The 23,680-nt window shown below is 42.7% G+C and overlaps 1 protein-coding gene across 2 annotated transcripts in view; it reads right to left on the bottom strand.

Annotated features, from left to right (window-relative positions):
- The window catches only part of LOC123755065 (SET and MYND domain-containing protein 4), a 61,083-nt gene that overhangs the window by 15,245 nt on the left and 22,158 nt on the right, over positions 1-23,680 (bottom strand). For both annotated transcript variants that reach the window (XM_069332944.1, XM_045737530.2), the window contains exons 2-3: positions 17,659-18,406; positions 2,891-3,012 (exon numbers count right to left, since the gene is read on the bottom strand). In XM_069332944.1, the coding sequence (XP_069189045.1) occupies positions 2,891-3,012; positions 17,659-18,370 (834 nt within the window). In that variant the 5' untranslated portion in view covers positions 18,371-18,406. The remainder of the gene's footprint in view (positions 1-2,890; positions 3,013-17,658; positions 18,407-23,680) is intronic.

Here is a 23,680-nt window from a genome sequence, read left to right as displayed (position 1 = left end):
AACCTTTTCAGTTCTCTAATTTTACACTATTTTAGCTAGTTAGCAAATTAGTTATACCATCAGTCAGAATGACTACTGCACGGCAGTACATATTAAATTAAATTTCATCATTTGATTTTGGAGTGATCATGATGCTGCGTGATGTTGTTGTCTAGTAACTCAATAGTTACAAGTCACAGCGACCCTAGACAGTGACCTTACTGTAGTGTCAGAGTCTCCTTGATCTTGAATGACCCAATAATACTTTACTATATAATAATGTAGAATACAACTTATACAATAATGTTATCAGTTCTTAGGAGCTTCTTCTGAGTTTGCCTACAATTCAGCAGCTACGTAATACACCATTACATGTCACTGCGACCCTAATTGTTGAGTTTATTGTAAGCTTTAGAGAGTTCTTGATTACCGATAACTTAATCATTTAATATTTCAATGTTTAATCCTTAATTTGTTTGTATAGGCAATCAACTATAACTTTATTTCATCTAGAGTATCTATGAGTTTGCAAAACTTTAAGACTTAGTAACATAAACGTTACATGTCATAGCGACACCAGTCACAGAGTATATTGTAGGCTTTATTAGTCATTAACTTTAGATGATTCACAATAACATGTTCCATTCAACATGATTTCCTTTACAAGACTCAAATTTCTTGTATGTCCTTGACAATTACAGGACATCCGTTAAGTGTGTACTAACATACTAACATTAATACTAACTTCGGGATAGGTATGTCAGTACTCAACATTGCACTGCGACCCGAGAAATCTCCCACCGGAGTTATGTTGGAAATTTCCAACACTAATACACTACTATTGTATTATAATAAATCATTATTATTATATACTAACTACAGTAGTCACTAAATTTACTAACAGTAATGTTCACATAAACTAACCATTATAGCTGCGTATTAATGCTAGAATTCTTACGAAATCAAGCACTAACATTGCGTCAGATTATATCTAGTTAAACACATTTATTGCCAATGTGCTAGAGAATTGAATGTGGTTCTCTAAAATCATCAGTATTCCGTGTGATAATTATTTGCGGATAACATAACTCCCAAATAATTCTAAATCGAGAGTTTTTAGTTACAATTGTTATCAAGTAGTAGTTTTTCTGTCACGCGTGAATGCCATGGAGAAAACTAAAATCTTCTCCATTTCTCGTTTACCACCATAAGACGAGAAAGCGATAATATTTAAATCCCTAGAATCACAACCTAGTCCTTATTAAAGTATTTCAACCACGATTGCGCGAAATAGTATTATTCGTGATAAATAATTTCGGTGGTGAATGCGGGATGCGGGTTGAGGAGGAAGGAGACACCATTGTCGTGGAGGCTGGTGTTGCGGAGTGAGCAGCCAGCATGCGTACTTGGACAGAAGAAAGTCGTGGCGTCAGAGTCTGAGACACGTGGTGTTGGGGAGTTATCAGCAAGAATTATACTGATACTCAACTTATAACGAATAATTATTCTTCCACGTGCTCCATAGTGCTCGGTCAAACAATAACGCGTCGAGAATCAAGCCAAACTCTCAATCACATGTACAACATCATGGAAGTTTGAGACTGAGACGCGATATCGGCAGACTTCAGCATATACTGCACTCATGCTAAGTATATTTTCTTTCTTGATGCATCATTAGAGATTGTATATTTCGTGGGTAGTCTGTCGTTACATAGCGGGACGACAATAAATCCAATGTTAGTACAGCATTAATATTCATTTTCTATTTTCATAAATTGTGAGATTTAAGTAGCCTAGTTCAATGCTACGTAATATCCTTTAAATTACAGCTCGTATGTGAGGAGTCAACGAGTCGTTAACTACATTCGTGTTATTCACCTCTAATGGCTTCTATGTGGAGATCCCGAGATCACGAGGACAAAGCACGAACGATGTCATATAAATCGTCTTAAAGCTAAGACTTTTTGTACACATTTAATTATTCCAATTTATTATGTATATCCATAATATTATCATATCGAGTACTTACTATATGAATTTGGAGATTGGTGTGTTTACTTAGATGATTGCTCTTTAATTCTAACAATCATTAATATTCTCTATTTGGATTTACCTGTTGATTCTATAATATTTGGTCATAATATTCTTTACTCAACAATGAACTGGTGACGAACCACACTAGTTCCTAGACGTATATGAAGTTCTAGCAATACCCCCCCAATGTAGGTGTTTGAGACTCTGACTTTAGTTAATTAATCATACAGTCCATTATTTATTTAGGTGATTATTCTTTCTAATATTTATCCATAGACACTGGTTCTTCCTTGTGTTTCTAATGATCACTTTTTATTAGTTTCCCTCTTTTCTCAAAAGTGGGTGGTCCTTTGTTATTATATAAATTAAGTAAGTAATTAAATAATTGAGTCAAGCCCCAGATATCCCACAAAAGTTGTGTGTATGTGTGTAAACTAAAGTCTTTGAAAATGTAATAAGTTTTACGAAACGCGCTTGTGTCGCGTCAGACTAGAAATAAAAATGAATTTTGGAGAATTGATTTTTGAATTACCATCAACAGTGAAAAGAAATGTAAGAAAGATCGAGAAAATTCGTGTTAGAATTATTAATCTTACTTTTTCAGTCATATTTAATAATATATGTCTACAGGAAAGACTGCTACCAAAATATACTAATATATATCTATATATATATATCTATCTATATATATATATATCTATATATATATATATATCTATCTATATATATATATATCTATATATATATATCTATCTATCTATATATATATCTATCTGTGAAACACATATATTTATGAAACACATATAAACACATTTCAACACGTGAAATAGTGTGAAACACATCTATTGAGACAATGTGACAAGCAGCTTATTCTTACCATATTACAGGTGGGGCAGGGTAGAGGAGCCATGCATCTCTTCACACACACAGTACAATACATTTTTAACATCTCAGTAAACACTGTGGTGCAGTACCCATCATCAACACTCACAATCTCTCCTGCAAATAACAAATTCATTTCAGCTAATGAAATCAACACACTTTCAATAATTAATTAGGAACCTACATCATGTAACTTGGTTAACTAAATTTATGTTGGCTCAGCTCTCAAGCCTATTGTACTAGTGTAGCCTGCTGGATGCATCTTGGGTATATGATGCACACTAGCTCTAATAAGCAGACTAGTTTAACTATACAACTAGGCAGCCTTTGCAACTTGTGTCACATTTACATAATTAATACATAGGCTACAGTGTCTAAGCCACCAAATACGGCACCAGTGATATTCACTCACAATGTTAACAGGAATAATATGTTAATACTGAGAGTGCACTTATCATCTTATGTTAATATTGTCTGGGTTTTATACCAATGATACTAATATAGATACAAACAATCACAACATTTTCAAAAAGATTGAGCCCAGGAGCTGACAAATAGCTCACCTTTTCGACAAGAGAAAAGAAACAGAAAAAACCAGCGTTGAATGTAATGAAGCGCCAATTTCTGGGTGATTCAAATATATATATATATATATATATATATATATATATATATATATATATATATATATATATATATATATATATATATATATATATATATATAATATATATATATATATATATATATATATATATATATATATATATATATATATATATATATATATATATATATATGCGAACAAGCCTGAATGGTCCCCAGGACAATATGCAACTGAAAACTCACACCCCAGAAGTGACTCGAACCCATACTGCCAGGAGCAACGCAACTGGTATGTACAGGGACGCCTTAATCCGCTTGACCATCACGACCAGACATAAGGAAGTGATAGCCGAGGCTATTTGACCCACTTCCCCGCTGGCACTCGGATGGTAATCTTGGGCATAGCATTTTATCAAATCACCTCATTTTTGGGGCAACACGTGAGGAACACAAATGCGAACAAGCCTGAATGGTCCCCAGGACAATATGCAACTGAAAACTCACACCCCAGAAGTGACTCGAACCCATACTGCCAGGAGCAACGCAACTGGTATGTACAGGGACGCCTTAATCCGCTTGACCATCACGACCAGACATAAGGAAGTGATAGCCGAGGCTATTTGACCCACATAGCATTGATAAAATGCTATGCCCAAGATTACCATCCGAGTGCCAGCGGGGAAGTGGGTCAAATAGCCTCGGCTATCACTTCCTTATGTCTGGTCGTGATGGTCAAGCGGATTAAGGCGTCCCTGTACATACCAGTTGCGTTGCTCCTGGCAGTATGGGTTCGAGTCACTTCTGGGGTGTGAGTTTTCAGTTGCATATTGTCCTGGGGACCATTCAGGCTTGTTCGCATTTGTGTTCCTCACATGTTGCCCCAAAAATGAGGTGATTTGATAAAATGCTATGCCCAAGATTACCATCCGAGTGCCAGCGGGGAAGTGGGTCAAATAGCCTCGGCTATCACTTCCTTATGTCTGGTCGTGATGGTCAAGCGGATTAAGGCGTCCCTGTACATACCAGTTGCGTTGCTCCTGGCAGTATGGGTTCGAGTCACTTCTGGGGTGTGAGTTTTCAGTTATATATATATATAATATATATATATATATATATATATATATATATATATGTCGTACCTAGTAGCCAGAACGCACTTCTCAGCCTACTATGCAAGGCCCAATTTGCCTAATAAGCCAAGTTTTCATGAATTAATTGTTTTTCGACTACCTAACCTACCTAACCTAACCTAACCTAACATTTTCGGCTACCTAAACTAACCTAACCTATAAAGACAGGTTAGGTTAGGTTAGGTAGGGTTGGTTAGGTTCGGTCATATATCTACGTTAATTTTAACTCCATTAAAAAAAATTTACCTCATACATAATGAAATGGGTAGCTTTATCATTTCATAAGAAAAAAATTAGAGAAAATATGTTAATTCAGGAAAACTTGGCTTATTAGGCAAATCGGGCCTTGCATAGTAGACCGAGAAGTGCGTTCTGGCTACTAGGTACGACATATATATATATATATATATATATATATATATATATATATATATATATATATATATATATGTATATATATATATATATATATATATATATATATATATATATATGTCGTACCTAGTAGCCAGAACGCACTTCTCAGCCTACTATTCAAGGCCCGATTTGCCTAATAAGCCAAGTTTTCCTGAATTAATAGATTTTCTCAAATTTTTTTCTTATGAAATGATAAAGCTACCCATTTCATTAGGTATGAGGTCAATTAGTTTTTATTGGTGTTAAAATTAACGTAGATATATGACCGAACCTAACCAACCCTACCTAACCTAACCTAACCTATCTTTATAGCTTAGGTTAGGTTAGGTATCCGAAAAAGTTAGGTTAGGTTAGGTTAGGTAGGTTAGGTAGTCGAAAAACAATTAATTCATGAAAACTTGGCTTATTAGGCAAATTGGGCCTTGAATAGTAGGCTGAGAAGTGCGTTCTGGCTACTAGGTACGACATATATATATATATATATATATATATATATATATATATATATATATATATATATATATATATATATATATATATATATAATACAAGAGTTGTTACATTCTTGTACAGCCACTAGTACGCGTAGCGTTTCGGGCAGGTCCCTGGAATACGATCCCCGCCACGAAGAATAGTTTTTACAACCAAGTACACGTTTTACTGTTGCGTTAAACAGAGGCTACAGTTAAGGATTTGCGCCCAGTAAATCCTCCCCGGCCAGGATACGAACCCATGACAAAGCGCTCGCGGAATGCCAGGCGAGTGTCATACCACTACACCATGGAGACTCTAAAAATTACCTGAATTTACCCGAGGTTCACTAACACTAGTGGCCTCGACAAGGACAGGAAACCGCCAGCTTGTCAAAGGTCACTTCATATACCCTACAAATGGCAAATCCTTCAAAAGGACGAAACTAATGAATTCACGGTACAAGGGAACAAACCCTTCAGGGCGCCGTACCCAACTCAAACTTATACAGGGGAAGGGGAATAGGAAAACCCTACACTCTGCAACAAAAGACCCTTTGCAGGAGGCACAAGGGCCCCACAAAGGATCAGACGGAACCCAAGGGCTTCAACAATCTGACTTCTCCCGAGTCCCGGGAACCACAGAAGAGTACCCCAGAGCAGTGCCCTTATCCACACCCATCACTCGGGAAGGAAGGGCAAGATCCAAGGGAGAGGCCTCGAAGGAAGGGGTCGGCTGGAAAGACACAAGCCTCGGCGGAATCAAGAGGCTCAACTGCCAAACACCCGTGTCAGAAGGGGACAACTCCCGGAAAATCAGGAACGGTTGAAGGCCACAGGACTAACAACCTTTGACAAGCTGTTGGCTTCCTGTCCTCGTCGAGGCCACTATCGTTAGTGGCCCTCAGGTAAATCAGGTAACCCTACCAAACCTCTATAAAGCTGGGGCAGAACCTTGATGAAACAACAGCTGACTAATAGGGTGACAGGCAGCAGCAGTAGAAAGAACCTTGGCAGCATTGTCCTCAGGAAATAAGAGAAGCAAAAAATGGACAGCAGACAGAAGAGTTAAGGACCAGGACCAGGCTGAATCTAAGGAATGGGCCAGCACAGCCTGCAAACATGCAAGGCAAGCCAGGCAAAATGCTGAAAGATAGGGGCAAGCATTATGGGCAAGGCTGCCAAAGCCAGCACTACAGGCAACAAGGCCTCTACATCTAGGACTGAACCAAGCAAATCCATGCCTTCATGGAGCTTGTCAGCAAAAAACTCCACAACAGCCCAAAAATGCTTGACCTTCGCCAAGTGCGTATGAGCCTTGTGGTTAACTGCATCATGGGCAGCTGGACATATTGCCCAGCTCCTTGGGGAGCACTGGAGCAAACATGCAGTCCTTGAGCCGAGAATAAGGAGTGCTCTCCAAGAACACCTAAATGATAGAACTCATTTCCCACCAATCTGGGTTCGATAGAACCCATGCCGAACTCTCAAGGAAAACAGAAGGTTGTCAGCTAGCCAGGCTGAATCCAGGACCTCATTATACAGCCAATATGCTGAGGAAGACCTGTACTCAAATGAAATTAGGTCCATCAACAAAGCCATGTGTGAATTCCACACAAGGTATTAGCATGGGCCAGACAGTGAAAAGCATGATGATGGAAACTTCTGGAAATAAGATATTCTGAAAATCCAGGGACCCATCACAATGCTCATACTATTCAAATCATTGGTGCTGTCCCACCTAGAGTACTACTCAATACTCCTCCCTTCAAAGCAAGAGAGATTGCTCCCAAAATAAGAGGGAATACAGTAAACATATAAGGGTCTATTGGGTATATTTATTGGATCCCTCGCGCCCAGTGACTATCCTGCCTGAATTCTTCACAAGAATTTACAGTTGTTTGTCGGATTTTTGGCCATTTGAGCATAAAAGTTGTTATTATATATCTCGCCATAGGTTCCAAGAAAGCCAGTGTACTGCCTAGAAATGAAATCACATGTGAGAATGACCATAGAGGAAAAACAAGAGATCATTCGTAAGCATGAAAATGGTACTCGCGTTGTTGAACTAGCTAGGCAGTACAACAAATCTTCAGGGGAGGAAGAGGAGGCAGTAGAGAATGTCCCTTCCTCATTAACCCTTAAACTGTGCATGGCGTATATATACGCCCTGAGTAACATGTACCACGGTGCGCATGGCGTATATATACGCCATAGGGTGCCAGGCCCGATTCAAATGGCCCGTGGCTACATGGGGTTCACAGTAGCTTCCTCAGGGCTCTTGTAAACAGATGCCATTTTTTTTAAAAAATCGTGGGCAATATTCTCAGGTGTGAGAGGCACAGTACTGTTGGAGCTACCAAGGCTGGTGCACGCAGCATGAGCGAACAGCATTGCTATTCAGCTTGTGACCACAGCATCGCCGAAAAATGTCAAAATAAATATATAATTGTTATTATTTAGCGATGACAATATTACAGATGACCCATGACTGTGATATAAATAACCAGGGTTGTGATAATAGCAGGATTGTTGTAATAATTAGCTCTGTGGGAGGAGTGATGCTGAGAGACAGAGTGAGACAGCATCGTTTACTGACTGTGTGGCTACCTGTTATTGTTTGCATTCACCATACCAGGTCAGTGGTTCTCTATGGTGAACACAAATGTAGATACTTATATATAATGTGTGTATTAGTGTAATAACAGCAAAAGGATTATGCTGGGAGTAGCCATATGGGTGACGGAGGTGTCGTTGTCTGCACGATTTGTCTAGCTGTTTAGAGGGTGGCCACTATGCTCTTTGGGCGTACTACAAGCTTAGGTATACAGTTACGGTGCATAAAACATGTAGATACTTATATATAATATGTGTATTGTCGGGGTTCCCTCTTTCTTACTATATCACATATCCGATAAGGAGGCGAGTAACAGGATACACAAGGTCACTCACCGTAGCCCTGCGGGTCTTCACTCAATCCACGCGGCGCCACTGTTCGCCAGGAGAGTATCCCAGTCGATCCCCAGCCAGCCTTAAAGCTAAAGAAAGAGTGGGAACACAGTTGCTCACTCCCAACCGTGTGCCCGCCCCAACAAGGGCTCTACCACTAACCGCAAGGTTGCCAACTGGTGTTTCCTGTGTCCAGTAACACGTCAGTGGTATTGTGGAATTGTGGTACTAGTGTCAGAGAGCTGACTCATTAGATCTGGTATCAGGCAGGTACATGTCTCTATACTCTCACTCTGTGGAATTGTTCTATAGCAACACGATATATGGAGGGATGATACAAACACAAAGGTATTTTATATTTTACTTAAAAATCTTCAAAGTATTATATCCGTATCCACCGACAATCAAGTACACTGCAGAAGTTCACTCTATCTTCATATATATCGAGGCGCACCTAGAGGGTAACACTCCCCCTCCTCGTCAATGTCATAATCAGCTGAGCCGCGCCCTTCTAGCCGTGAGAATGTTTATTGCTTGTTTTCCTGGCGTCACGCGCTCTGTTTCTTTAAATTCTCATGAATCACTATATTTATCATCAGCGCAACATTTCTATAATTGCGATAGAACACAATGAATCACCATACTGGTCTCAAGATCAATAACTCATTCCTACAGCACTTAACGCGATATTTCACTGTACTAGAGTAATGCACTGTACTTAATAATAATTACAATGAATGCACTTAACCACGGTACTGTTCTTAGATTCAGTAATTCCTCTCGTAGGCGATAACACAATTAATCACTTCACACATGGGAATATTATTCATCACACCTACATATACATATACATAGATAAATCATAGATATCAATAATAATAATAAGAAGAATATTGGGCACACAGCCTAACACCAATAACTGGTTCACTTACATGTATATTCTCTAGCATAAATTATCATATTAAAGTCACATGAAAGAAATCATCGACACAATAAATTCTTCAATAATTACAGGTGTCTGCACACACCACATACATATATCGTGAGAGCTTTGTACAGCCTCACTTTGCACAACTGTGCCTTACTGTGACATAGACATAAGTGAGCCTTGCTCACGACGTGAAAGATACTCTGGCTGAATATATAAATATATATGCGAACAAGCCTGAATGGTCCCCAGGACTATATGCGAATGAAATATATATATATATATTATATCTGACTAAAGGGGAATTGGGAGGGAAACTAGAATCACCTACTTCCACCTATCCTCCGGTGAGAGTTGAAGTGTAGCTCCTGGTCCAGGCTCTCGCCTCGTGTAGGGAACGCCCCCACACACACACCGATGTGTCCTCCAGGAACCCAATCAAAGTCCCAAAATAAATGCGTCGTCTCCGTGTTCTGTCCTCCGCGGGTCCGTGCTGCTCCTCAACATCTTGTAGGGGTTGGAGTCGGTCTCCCGGCCGTCGACTTCTCCTCCCAGCTACGGCTGCCAACCTACTTCTCGGCTGCAGACGTCCGGATTCCCAATTAGTTTCTTCTTTCACTGCTCCCCGGTGGATTGGCCCAGCCGCTACGTCGTCACTGTGAAGCTATCAGATGTCCCAGACGACACTGCCTAGACTTCACCTGCACAGCACCCGACCCTGGAGCACTTGAAGCTCAATATCCCGTCAATTCCCTCTTTGGTCCACACATGGAATGAAGGAAGACCTCTCGGCGTACTTGCAGACTACGGGTAACGCGTAAGATCCACGGGAGAGGCGTATTACTGTCAGATTGACAGGATCAACCTTCACACATCCATCCACCTTGACGTGTCGTGTCAGACTGATGGCGCCACCGCGGCGCGATGACCGGACCCCCCTTCCTTCGTGACGTCATACTTGCCAAGGGAGGTTTTCATTGGTTCCCTGTGCCACGTCGCTGTCGGTGACCAATCTGGTGCCACTGACGTCACACAGTTTTGGCGGCAAAATGGAAGGGCCAGCGCCATATTGGCGTCCTAAAGGGCCTATACCACAGGCCAAAATACTTTTCTTTCACTAATTTCTTGCCAACACGAGAACACTACACTCTCCCACATATATCAAACTGATGCCCGCGACGTAGAGAACGCTCGGGTAAAGTGGACATGGCTCTTACAGCAGGCGTGGGAGAAGGGGGGGAACACCGTCACAGTATATAGGGTAATAACACTGCAAACAGTATTGTTGGGGGAGAAAGTTTAGTGCGTGTGACCTTGAATGAGTGAGGGAGCCGCCAGCCGCCATCTGTGTATAGCAACGACTCTTAGTGCCTGAACTAACTATATCCGCTTAGCTGTACAGTTGTGGTGAACAAAATATATACATACTTATATATAACGTCTGTATATAGTGTAATAACACCACAAATGGTATTGTTGGGGAAGAAAGTTTAGTGCGTGTGTTGAGGGAGTGGCAGCGAGTGGCTGGCTGGTGTGTGGCGGTAACTCTTCGTTGCTTTTCGACTCTCAATACCAACTTAGTGGTTCGTTATGGTGACCAAAACATGCAGATACTTACATATAACCTGTGTATAGAGTGTAATAGCAGCAAAACTATTTGTTTATTGTTTTATAAACATAATAATTGAATCACTAATATGCACATCATACTTTTGAGTATAGCGATTATTCACCACTTTTATTATATAAATATATTACAATACACACTATTGAATAATATTACTGCAAAAAAACTAAGAAAAAATCAATCGGAGACATTGAAACAATTAGGTAATAATATCTTTATGGCAACTCCCATCTGTCAGCGCGGGTGACGCTGACCGGGTCTGACGACCGCTCTGTCAACGCCCACTTTTTGCCAGACTTCCTCGGTCAATTGCGCCCAAAATATGTCACCTACGATTTTTTTTTTTTTCCCCGTGCTCAGGGGACACAAATTAACATGTTTAGAAGACGAAAAAAAAAATTGAATTTTTTTTTTCTCGCGCACAGGGGTGTAAATGTCCCCAGGACCCCTGAGCAGTGTAAGGGTTAATTAAGTAAATGTGTGCAGTATGGGAAGGACTGCAAAGTTTTGCTGAAAAGAATCACCCAGATAAAGCTGTAGTAGGCCGTTGCATTGATCTTTTTAATGACAATGTCACTACAGACAATTGTTGCAAAGAAGGGAAAAACAATCTTCAATGGAATGTTTCCTTGTGAGAAAAGTGAGAAAATCAAGCAGTGAGCCACAAGCAGGACCTAGTGGTATGCAGGAAAAACGTGCCAGAGAGTGCACTCCAGAGAAATCTTCACGGCCTGATATTATAATGGAAGGGGGCTCCCCTTTCAAACAGTAACACCTCTCCTCCTCCACCCTCCTTACCATCTTTCATATGCCAACAAGAGTCATCAGCAAGGGTAAGTAATAACTTGAATATACTATTGTGGTGAAGATTTGGGTGAATTGGGTATAAAATTTACTTTGAAATGAAGTTTTTGGGGAGTCAGGAACTGATTAATTCATTTCCCATTATTTCTTGTGGGGAAATTCGCTTCAGTTTACGAATTTTTGGGTTACGAACCGTCTCCAGGAACGGATTAAATTCTTAAACCGAGGTACCCCTGTATCTGGAACGTATCACTGTTAAACATCATCTTATTTTCCATTGCCGCATCGAAGACTTAATTTATATCAGCTTGTAGTTTTTCAGTACCTTCTACAGAGGAAATTTTCATGCTGATTTTTGTATCATCTGTAAAGGATGACTAGTATTTATGAGAAATAGCAGTGGTGCAAGTTGAGACTTGGGCAGTCTCGGGGAATTCCCCTTCCGGGGTAGTGACGGGGGCATTTGCGCCTGTTCCTCCAGCCATGTTGTAAGAGTCTGCCAGTGGGCTCCCTTCCTTATTGTTTTTGCGGCTGCCCCGGTTTTCTGGTACGGCCGGGGCTTTGGGGGGACAGCTCGGGCCCGGGGCCTGTCGTGTTGGTTCCCAGGCTGAAGAGGGGCTGACTTGGGGGGCCCTTGGCCCCATAGGGGTTTTTCTCCCCCTCTAGGCGGGGCTTGTGGTTACGCGGAGTGGGGTCTTTCCTCCCCACTCGCCGTACTTGTTGAGGGTGTCGGCCCCTCCTTGGGCTCGGTTCCTTGGCCTTTGAGTTGGTTGGTTCCGTCCTGTGGGTGGATGCTTCCCCCCCCCCCTTTTTTTGGGACGGTGTCTTCGTCATGTTTCCCCGTTCTTGGGGGTCTACGTGACTTTTGGTCTTGGGTGCGCCTGCGCCTTTGTGTGCCTTCGGGACTAGTGTTGGCTTCTGTGTTCTCGAGGGTTCGGGAAGGTTTTCGCTACTTCCCGCATTATTGGAACGTCTGTAGGCTCCTCGTCCGGATCGCCATTCAAGTAGCCCGGTTGGGCTGCTTGTGGCCAGTAGCCCGGTTGGGCTACTTGTGGCCCTGTTGGGCTACTTGTGGCCCTGTTGGGCTTCTTGTGGCCCTGTTGGGCTACTTGTGGCCCGGTTGGGCTACTTGTGGCCCGGTTGAGCTATTTGAAGCCCTGTTGGGCTATTTGTGGCCCGATTGGGTACCCTTTTGGGCTCTGTCTTCACTTCGTTGGCCAGTTTTGTTGTTCCTGCTTCCTGTTTTGGCTACTTTTCTAGTGCAGTAGTCCTGGTTGGCGTCTTCCCGCAGAGCGGGTTGTGCGGTTCGGCCAGCGTGTCATGCGCATGTGCCGTGGAGTTTGTTTTGGTCTGGGCGGTGTGTTTCAGTGCTGGTGTTTTGCGCCCTTTTTTCTCAGGTGCTTCACCTCTTGCTCTTCTCCCTTGCTGCGGTATGTGTTAAACCTGTCTTCATTTAGGTATATTTTTGTACGACCATTCCAGTCCACTCATGTGCATGTCTAACCCATGCTAGAGTCATTCAGGGGACCCACCTTTTTTTGTGTTATGAGGTAATTACCTAAGTAATTACCTAAGTGTAGTTACAGGATGAGAGCTACGCTCGTGGTGTCCCGTCTTCCCAGCACTCTTTGTCATATAACGCTTTGAAACTACTGACGGTCTTGGCCTCCACCACCTTCTCACTTAACTTGTTCCAACCGTCTACCACTCTATTTGCGAAGGTGAATTTTCTTATATTTCTTCGGCATCTGTGTTTAGCTAGTTTAAATCTATGACCTCTTGTTCTTGAAGTTCCAGGTCTCAGGAAGTCTTCCCTGTCGATTTTATCAATTCCTGTTACTATTTTGTATGTAGTGATCATATCACCTCTTTTTCTTCTGTCTTCTAGTTTTGGCATATTTAATGCTTCTAACCTCTCCTCGTAGCTCTTGCCCTTCAGTTCTGGGAGCCACTTAGTAGCATGTCTTTGCACCTTTTCCAGTTTGTTGATGTGCTTCTTAAGATATGGGCACCACACAACAGCTGCATATTCTAGCTTTGGCCTAACAAAAGTCATGAACAATTTCTTTAGTATCTCGCCATCCATGTATTTAAATGCAATTCTGAAGTTAGAAAGCATTGCATAGGCTCCTTGCACAATATTCTTTATGTGGTCCTCAGGTGATAGTTTTCTATCTAGAACCACTCCTAGATCTCTTTCTTTATCAGAATTCTTTAAAGATTTCTCACATAATATATAGGTTGTGTGGGGTCTATGTTCTCCTATTCCACATTCCATAACATGACATTTATTAACATTAAATTCCATTTGCCAAGTGGTGCTCCATATACATATATATATCCATATACTCCATATAGGTGTGTGGGTTGTGGTGATGGTTATGTACTCACCTGGTAGGGCTCTCCTGGTTGTGCTTGCAGGGTTTGAGTTCTGGCTCTTGGGTCCCGCCTATATGGAAGAACTTGCGGGATAGTACCAGTGGAGTGCAGTGGTGCTATAGGCACAATTGGGAAACACTGTATAACCATCTGCGATTGTTACACGACCTACTTGAGAGCATACGCCATATTGCCGGTACATCCGTGGACTTCCAGGGCACACTAGCCTGTTTTCGAATAGAAGTTCCGGCCCATTCTAGTTGTGGGGGGTATGTGGGCCTGTGGGCCGCTCCAAGCAGCTGCCTGGTGGGCCACCATCTGGCCGATCTAGCCTAGCATCGGACCGGGCTTGGGGTGTAAATGAGCTCCCAGTAACCCATCCAGCAGGTATCGAGCGGGGTTCTCCGCCGTCGGTCGCCTGGTGTGCAGGTTCCTGAGCCTGCTGGGTTCTGTCGCGTCTCCGTTGGCCCTGTCTGGGGTCTGCCTGCTCCGTTCTCTGCCTTTGCAGAAGCGAGTTGCTTTTTACATGTTGCATTTTGCGGTGGTGCCTGTTGCTGCTGCTGCTGCATGTGTGCATTGGTAACGTGTTTCGTGGTGGTGTGTCTTTGTTCCTGTGTCCGGTTGTAGTGTGGCATTTTGCTGCTGTTTTGTGCCTAGGGTTTGCGTATGGGGGTTTGCTTGTTGTTTATCGTGGTCTTTGGGTCCCTGGCTTAGCCCTGTCATATGCGTGGGTTTTTTCTGTCCCTGCTTGATTGTCCACCCCTCGTTGTTTCCTGGGGTTTTGTGTTTCAGCTCTTTCGTCCTGCCTCTCTCCAGTCGTTTTCCTGGCATCTCCTTTGATCAGTATTGCCTGCACTTGCTGCTGTATGTGTGTGGGGGGGGGTATCAGTTTCCACCGCTTCCTTTCCCTTCTGTGTTCCCTTGTTTCCTCCTCTGCCGCAGGGGTGTTCTGCGTGCGTTCCTTGGCTTCTTGGGCATTCTTTCAGCCCATGTCCTGTGGTGTGCTTATTTGTCTCGGTCTATTGCCGTTGCTCGTACCCCTTGGTTTGGGTTCTGTTTCTGACGGCAACCCTTCCGCCTTCTTCGGGTTCCTAGCTTACCCTGCCGGTTGGCTTTTCGGGGTCTTGTGATGTCTCGCGTCGGACCCATCGATTCTGAACTCCTGGTGGGCTTGCTTGCTTTGGGGAGTTTTTCTGTTCGGCAGACATTCCATCTCCTTGTACCGCCTGGGTTTCGCGTCGGACCCATCGATTCTGAACTCCTGGTGGGCTTGCTTGCTTTGGGGAGTTTTTCTGTTCGGCAGACATTCCATCTCCTTGTGCCGCCTGGGTTTCGGTGGGTTCTGTTTCTGACGGCAACCCTTCCGCCTTCTTCGGGTTCCTAGCTTACCCTGCCGGTTGGCTTTTCGGGGTCTTGTGATGTCTCGCGTCGGACCCATCGATTCTGAACTCCTGGTGGGCTTGCTTGCTTTGGGGAGTTTTTCTGTTCGGCAGACATTCCATCTCCTTGTGCCGCCTGGGTTTCGGTGGTCGCGTCCGAGATCTTCCCATGGCTCCGCCTTTTCCTGGGCTCGGAGGGGCCTTGTCGGAGCTGCTTACGTTCTGCCTCACGATTTCGCCTCCGGTTGGTGGTCGGGTGGTTTCGTGGTAGGTGTCCCACCTACGTACTTCTTCTTGGTGGCAGTATGGAGTATTTTGACGGTCCTTCCTTTTCCTGTCCCTTCTTAGGTGGCTGCACTTGTTAGCGTTGGCTTGGTTTTCTGGTGGGGGTTGGGGGCCGTCGTCTTGCCCCATACTGTCGTCTCTTTTCATGTGGCGCTGGCGGAGCCGCTTCGGCTTGCTTTCGGTCTTGGTGTTGCTTCTGCACCGTTAGTAAGCTGTCTCGTGCGTTGTTTCACCTCCGGCCTGTTCGTGCACCGCTTGCACCATCCTGGTCTCTGGTCAGCGTGCTCTGTCTTCTAATCGGTTGGTAGTGCCCCTTTGGTTCCGGTTTGTTTTTTCCTGGGCTCTTTTTCCTTTTGGCATTTGCCTCTGGGGGTCGGGTCGCTGAGTTTTCTTGCTCCTTTAGTTTTAGCGTTTTGGTTGTTTGGTGGCAGCAGTATCCTTCTTTTCTGGCGCGGGGTGGGGCTGCTGCATTCTGGAGGGGTCCATGGTTTGTTGGTGCTTGGTTGGTCGGGCCGGCGGTGTGTCATGTTTTGTGTTCATTGGCAGCCCTCCGCTGTTATTTGCGTGCCACGGCATCTGTGTCTGAGGCGCGTTTTGCGTTGATCCGGTTCTGTTCTTCCCAGTTCGCGGGTGACGGTGTCCCAAGTTGTCAGCCGTGATCTTGCGGCTAACCTGCCTGTGTTCTTCCCCCATGCCCATGCCGTTCGTGGTTTCGCTGCTCTCGCTGCCGTCTGAGTGTCCTTGCGGTCATTCGGGCATGGATCTTTGGTGTTCGTACAGGGGCCTTGATGCTCGTTGTTCTCGTGTTGTTCCCGGGCCTTTTTGGTGTTGTAGCGCCTTGGGTTGGCATTTGCTGCCGGTGGTCTCGCTTCCGTGGGGGGTGCGTGGTGTCCGCCTCCCAGTTCCGTCCCTTTGACCTTCCTCTGTGGGTAGTTAGCTCTAGGGACCCGACGGGGCTCCCCCTGAAAACCAGCGTTGAGTGTAATGAAACGTCATTTTCTGGGTGAGAATTGGAGGCTTCCCAGCAACCCTCCCTCCCTTCGGTCGGCGGTTTTTCGCGTGTTTTGACATCCAGCCTCAGAACTGATGGGTGGATAGCCAGCGTGGGAGGTCTGGGTCTCCCCCTTCCCCCTCCCGGGAAGGGGGGAGCTGCGCAGATAGCGGCGCGGTGACATGTGACGTCATACTAGTTTGCTTGTTTTCTGTTGGGGAGTTCTATCTACTAGTTTGGCTTTAGGTAGCAATTTTAACCAGAATAGGGGTTTGTTTTGGAATGCTTACCTTTCTGGATGCTTGACCCGGTCGATGGCAGACATAGAATGCTTCCAACCACACGGGGGTTTCTATAGACCATTGCTCCCCTTGCCTCTTTGAGGGATCCAGGTTTTGGCCGTGGTCCCCAGTAGGCCCTAGAACTCTATACACATGACTGATGCCAAAGTCTGACATTAGCATATCAGCCTGGTAAAGCTCCGGGGAGCCTCCGAGTTTCACCCAGAAAATGGCGTTTCATTACATTCACTGCTGGTTTTTGGGAACACTTTATTTCATGCGCACAGGGGGAATTTCACAATAAACTCAGCGCCGCATGGTGGTTAAGGGTTAACAAAGTCCTCAGGAAAGTGTGAAAGACATTTTGTAAATTCTTTACATAAATTTCAAAAATACACAAGTGTGGGTTTTTTATCCAATATCTAAAATGTTATCAAATATTTTTTAGATATTAATGTGAACATTTTAGATACTGACTTCAACTTTCCATACACTCTACTATTTTACACTACATTACCTGGGTTGATGTCTTTATCAGCAATCAAATGTCGTCCCTGAAGATCAGTGTAGACCAGCTTGACAGCGCTGCTCAATGATGGCACTGTAGAGTTGCACTCTTTTAACTTTGGAGGATCAGGGTTTGTATATGCAAATGACAGTTCAGAAGACTTAAAATTACTCTCAGCTGTAATATCAAGTTTCTTATCTTTATCCTTTAATATCATTTTCTGACATGTGACCTTCATTTCTCTAAATTTTTGAGTAGATACTTGTAAAGAGTCAAGTTGCAGGACACGCTCAATGTCATCCAAGCATTTTTCATACTGCTTCAGATTGAACAGTACAAGAGAACGCGATCCGTATGCATGGGCCAAAGCTTTATATACTTTTTTGTCATTGGTCTGGACATTACCTGCCACAATGTCTGGATGTGGTGCAGATAACACAGCTAAATTATAACATTTTAATGCTTCATCTAGATCATGAAATACATAAGCTTTGTCTCCCTTTCTGCTGTGCTGATAAGAAACTTCATTTGACTTGCTTGGTGGGAGCAAAACTGGTGACAGAGTGCTATGGGCTTCATCCAGGCTCCAAATAGAGGAAAACATTTCCTCTGTGGTGTGTTCAGGCCCAAATTCATCTATTATTTCCCTAATCTTGCTGCTTACCAACAATTTATGAATAAATTGTTTAGATAAACTTTCAAAACTATATGCATAAGCCATGATAATGTCTTGAACTTCCAGAAATGTTTCCCAGACCTGAAAATAAGTTATATTGTTAAATTTGGTAGAAATTACATGCAAAGTAAAGGCACTAAATTGTGGAGTAACCTTTCAAATTAAATTGAATGCTTTACTTCCTTTACCCAATTAATAAAGCCAACAGTGAATGTAATGAAACTCCTCTTTCTCAAGACAACTTGGCCATGGAACAAGGAGCCAAAACCAGAGGTGACAGACAAAGTGACACCCAGGGAATGCAAAGAATGACAAACTACCATTCCTGGACAAAGAGGAACCTTTATCCAAAGAAACCAACACTCAAGTACCAAAGGAACCCCCTCCAAAACCCTGCCATCCCTCACCAGAAAGGAAGGAGATATCCACAAAGGAATTGTCCTTCAGGACCAAAATAAACTAAACCTCCACCATTGAAGGAGAGAAGGAAAACAAGAACCCGATCATTGGAGGCAAATGTAATGTTCATAGCAAACGGTGCCATACGTTTGTATGCGCTGCATTTCATATGCCAGTAGTATGTAAACAACAGAGAGCATGCTGGATGCCCGCCATGCTTGGACACTGCTGGTTATGTATCATTATAAGTAATAAAGTCAGTAATCAAGCAATGCCTTTATATCAACCTTACAACCAAGGCCATCCACAGCAACACAGGACACCATAGCAGGAAAAAAAAAGATAAGCATTCGAACCAGAAATCAAGAAGGCTCGGAAAAAGAAAAGCAGGCTGATGACAAGAGGAAGAACGTAAGAGAAGACAAAATAATAAATTAAAAGCTAACAAAAACCATAATTTTGTTTTATTTATTTATATATGCAAGAGTTCTTACATTCTTGTACAGCCACTAGTTCGCGTAGCATTTCGGGCAAGTCCTTAATCCTATGTTCCCTGGAATACAACCCCCACGAAGAATCGTTTTTACAACAAAGTACTCATTTTGTTACTGTTGAGTTAAATGGAGGCTACAGTTAAAGATTTGCAGCCAGTAAATCCTCCCCGGGCCAGGATACGAACCTAGGCCAAAGCGCTCGCGGAACGCCAGGCGAGCGTCTTACCACTATGCCACGGAGACTGCCTATTAAAAAGCTACTGTAATGAAATGCCAATTTCTGGGTGAGCCCGGTGGTTCCCTGAAGCACTCCCCAACTGAACTGCCGAACCTCAATCTTTTGATTATTCTATTCTTTTATTTGTGAATCCGACCCCAGGCACCTCCACCCATGAGCTGCCTATGTCGTTTGGCAGCTGGCCACCGAGTTGCTGTGGCACAACCGGTGTTTTATTTTTGTGTTTACCCACGGCGAACAAAACCCTTCCCCCTTTCACTGCTTTATATCTGTGCATATATTTTTTTTCCTCCTGCTACTAGTGTCAGGAAATACAGGAAATATGTTACAGGAAATATATAGGAAATAGAAGAAGGAAATGCTATACTGTATGTTCAATAAGAGTCATCACCAGCAAGGACACAATTGCTGAGAGGTGCCAATACAGCTCAAGCCCTCATGGCCAAACACTCACCCAAGAGCTCCAGGTGAGGATAACTTTCCACCAGTTGGGGTTACTGGAACAGAACCTTTCTAGGTGGACGAATCTGTGGTTCATAAAGCAGCCTTGTCCTTCCCAACAGGATCAGCAGGTGGGTTCACAGGACTAAAACCCAACCACGTTCAGTGGGAGATACTCCCATGCAGTGGGAGACACTGCATAGGGCCTCCGGTGGAACTAACCAGCTTCATTAAGATATGTCTAGCTGGCAATATACCAGAGGCCATAATGCCTTTCTTTTTTCTTGCATTTCTGTGCTCTAAGGAAAAAGGATGGAGGGATCAGACCAATAGCTGTGGGCAATTTCCTCCGGCGTCTCGTCACAAAGGCTGCTGCAAGAACAGTTAGCCAGGCAGCGGCCAACATGTTAAAACCAAAACATATATGTTTGATATATTTATATAATAAAATGAGTGAATCATCGCTGTACTCATAAATATGGTGTGCATATTGTTGATTCAATTATGTTCATCAATCAGTGAACAAATGCTTTGTCAGTTACTACACTATATACACAGGTTATATATAAGTATCTGCATGTTTTGTTCACCATAACGAACCACTAAGTTGCTATTATGAGTCAAAAAGTAACGAGGAGTGACTGCCGTGTACCAGCCAGCCACTCGCGCCCTCCCTCACCCACATTCTCCTCCCACAATACTGTTTTTGCTCTTATATACAGATGTTATATATAAGTATTTACATGTTTTGTTCACCATAACTGTACATCTAAGCTTGTATGGTGAGTAAAGGCACAAAGACGTAGGACCTCACACAGCTGACGACTGCCGCCCTCAAGGCCAGACGCACTAATATTTCTCCACCAACAATACTATGTGGTGTTATTATGCTATATACACACATTATATATAAATATCTACCTGTTTTATTCACCATACTTGTACAAGTAAACTGGTATGGTGCCCAAAGACCATCGTGGTAACCAGTAAACAACACCGTCGTCTGTTGCTAACATACACAGTGTAGTAAGTGTTTATTATTCTGACGAACAGTGAAGTGATAAGTTTACATCATAGCAATATGGAAGTTGTAGTGAAGGACCTGGTGACTCTAGTGGGAGCCCTGAGGACAGAGTTGGACTCTCTGCGGGAGGAGGTGCGTCAGCTTAAAAAACAACGAGAAGTAACGAAGGAGGAGACCAGCAGTAAAGGGACCTCGTCTTGGAGAGTTGCGAAAGACAGGGGCCTTAAGAAGACTTTGATAAAGCCGCCTTCAAACGCCATAGCAACTTCAAATTCATTTGACGTTTTGGAGGACGAGTGCTGTGGAGAGACTGTGGATCGCGCAAAAGGGAAAGCAACGAAGAGAAAGGAAGCGCAGGCCCCTCAGAAAGTAAAGGAAGTACCTAAGCAAACATTAGTTGTGGGAGATTCCCAGATAAGGTATTTGGATAGAACGTTTTGTGCTAGAGATAGGGGGAACAGGTTAAGGGTTTGCTATCCCGGAGCTGGCATTGGTGATATTATAAACAACATGAATGATATTATGGCTGGTAATGGGAACAATCCCATTATTTGCATTAGCGTGGGAGGAAATGATGTTGGTCGAGTCAGGAGTGAGGAACTGATTCAGAGGTATAAAACAGCCATAGAGTTAGTTAGGAGCAAGGGAGGAATCCCGATCATATGTGGCATTCTTCCAAGAAAGGGAGTGGGAAATGAATGGATATCGAGGGCACTTGGTGTCAATTGCCGGCTGGAAAGATATTGCAAATCAAATGCAATATCTTTCATAGACAACTGGGAACACTTCTATGGAAGAAATGAAATGTATGCTCGTGATGGGGTGCATCTATCGAGAGCTGGGGTTGTTGCTGTTGCGAACTCGCTAGAAGAAGTGGTTAGAGGTGTTTGTTTGGGTTTAAACTGTTAGTAGATAGAGGTATGGGAATTGATTTGGAGGAAGGAGGTAATAAAAGTATGTGTTTGTGGGAGAAAGGAATTGGCAAAACGATCAGGGAAAGAGAAGGTCCGCAAAATAACAATTCACTTAGGGTATATTACACTAACAGTAGAAGTCTAAGAAATAAAATTAACGAATTAAATGCTCTTGTCTGCACAGAAAAAATAGATATTATTGCACTTACCGAAACGTGGATGAATGTAGAAAATAGAGAACTATTAGCTGAATATCAAATATATGGATTTAAACTATTTCACACAGATAGATATATTAGACGAGGAGGTGGAGTAGCCATATATGTTAGGGACAATTTGAAATGTAGTCTCAAAGAGGGAATCAAAACAGAGCCACACACAGAAACTATTTGGATTGAATTAAACGAAAAAGCTAATAATATTATAATAGGAGTAATATATAGGCCACCAAATTTAGACAGAATGGAAGCAAAGCATCTATGGGATGAAATATCTAGAGCATCTAGATCTAACAGTATTTATGTCATGGGTGACTTTAATTTTAGCGGAATAAACTGGTTGAACAAAACAGGGAATAGTGAAGCAGAAGATTTTCTAGAATTAATTGACGATTGCTTTCTTACGCAACACATTAAGGAACCAACACGGGAAAATAATATTTTAGATTTAGTGTTAACTAACAGGGAAACGCAAATTAATGACATCGAAATAGGGAGTGAGCTAGGGAGCAGTGATCACAAAGAAATCAGATTTAGCATAGAATGGAATAGACCAGTAGGAGAAAATTCTGTTAAAGTGCCAGATTTTCGAAAAGCTGATTTTAATAGCCTAAGAAATTTTTTGGGTCAAATTGATTGGAAAGGCTTGGGTATGGGGTGTGGGCCGGTCTTGGAGCGAGACATGAACCCAGCGATAGGTGACTTAAATGGGGATTTCGATGTGGATTCAATATATAACTTATTTAAGAATATTCTAAACAAAGCACAGGAACGTAGTATACCATACAAATTGAATAGATCGTATACTAATGACCCAAAGTGGATAACAAAGAATTTGAAGAACCTTATAGGTAAAAAGAGAGCTTGGTACAAAAGGATTAAAAATGGGGAGGTCACTTTAGAACAGGAATTCGTACAACTGGTTAGAAATGTTAAAAAAGAGATAAGGAAAGCAAAAAGAAACTATGAAGTTCGCATAGCAGGGCAAGCAAAGACAAATCCTAAAGGGTTTTTTCAGTTATATCGTACTAAGACTAGGGAAAGGATAGGTCCATTAAAAACTGAGACAGGTCAAATAACAGATAGTGATGAAGAGATGAGTAGTATTTTTAATAAATATTTTGTATCTGTATTTACTAAAGAGGAACTTAACAATATGCCTTCAGCCGAACAAGTCTATGTGGGTGGGGACGAGGACAGGTTGACGAGTTTAGCAGTTACCAGGGAGGATGTTCTTAAACAAATAGTAAAACTCAAACCAAACAAATCCCCAGGGCCGGATGAAGTGTTTGCTAGGGTGCTTAAAGAATGCAAAGAGGAGCTTTGTGACCCACTGTCAACCATATTTAATAAATCAATAGAGTCAGGCAGAGTGCCAGAGTTTTGGAAAGTTGCTAATGTGATACCAGTTTTTAAGAAAGGAGATAGATCACTTGCGTCTAACTATCGACCAATTAGCCTAACGTCTATTGTGGGAAAGTTACTGGAATCTATAATAGCAAATAAAATTCGTCTTCATCTTGAAAAACATAAATTAATAATTGAGTCGCAACATGGTTTTATAAATGGCCGTTCATGTTTAACAAATTTGTTATCTTTTTATTCTAGCATTGTTGAGGCAGTTGAT

Source organism: Procambarus clarkii, chromosome 28 (genome assembly GCF_040958095.1).
Source record: "Procambarus clarkii isolate CNS0578487 chromosome 28, FALCON_Pclarkii_2.0, whole genome shotgun sequence".
Classification (NCBI taxonomy): Eukaryota; Metazoa; Arthropoda; class Malacostraca; order Decapoda; family Cambaridae; genus Procambarus; species Procambarus clarkii.
This window is presented reverse-complemented; position numbering and strand designations above follow the sequence as displayed.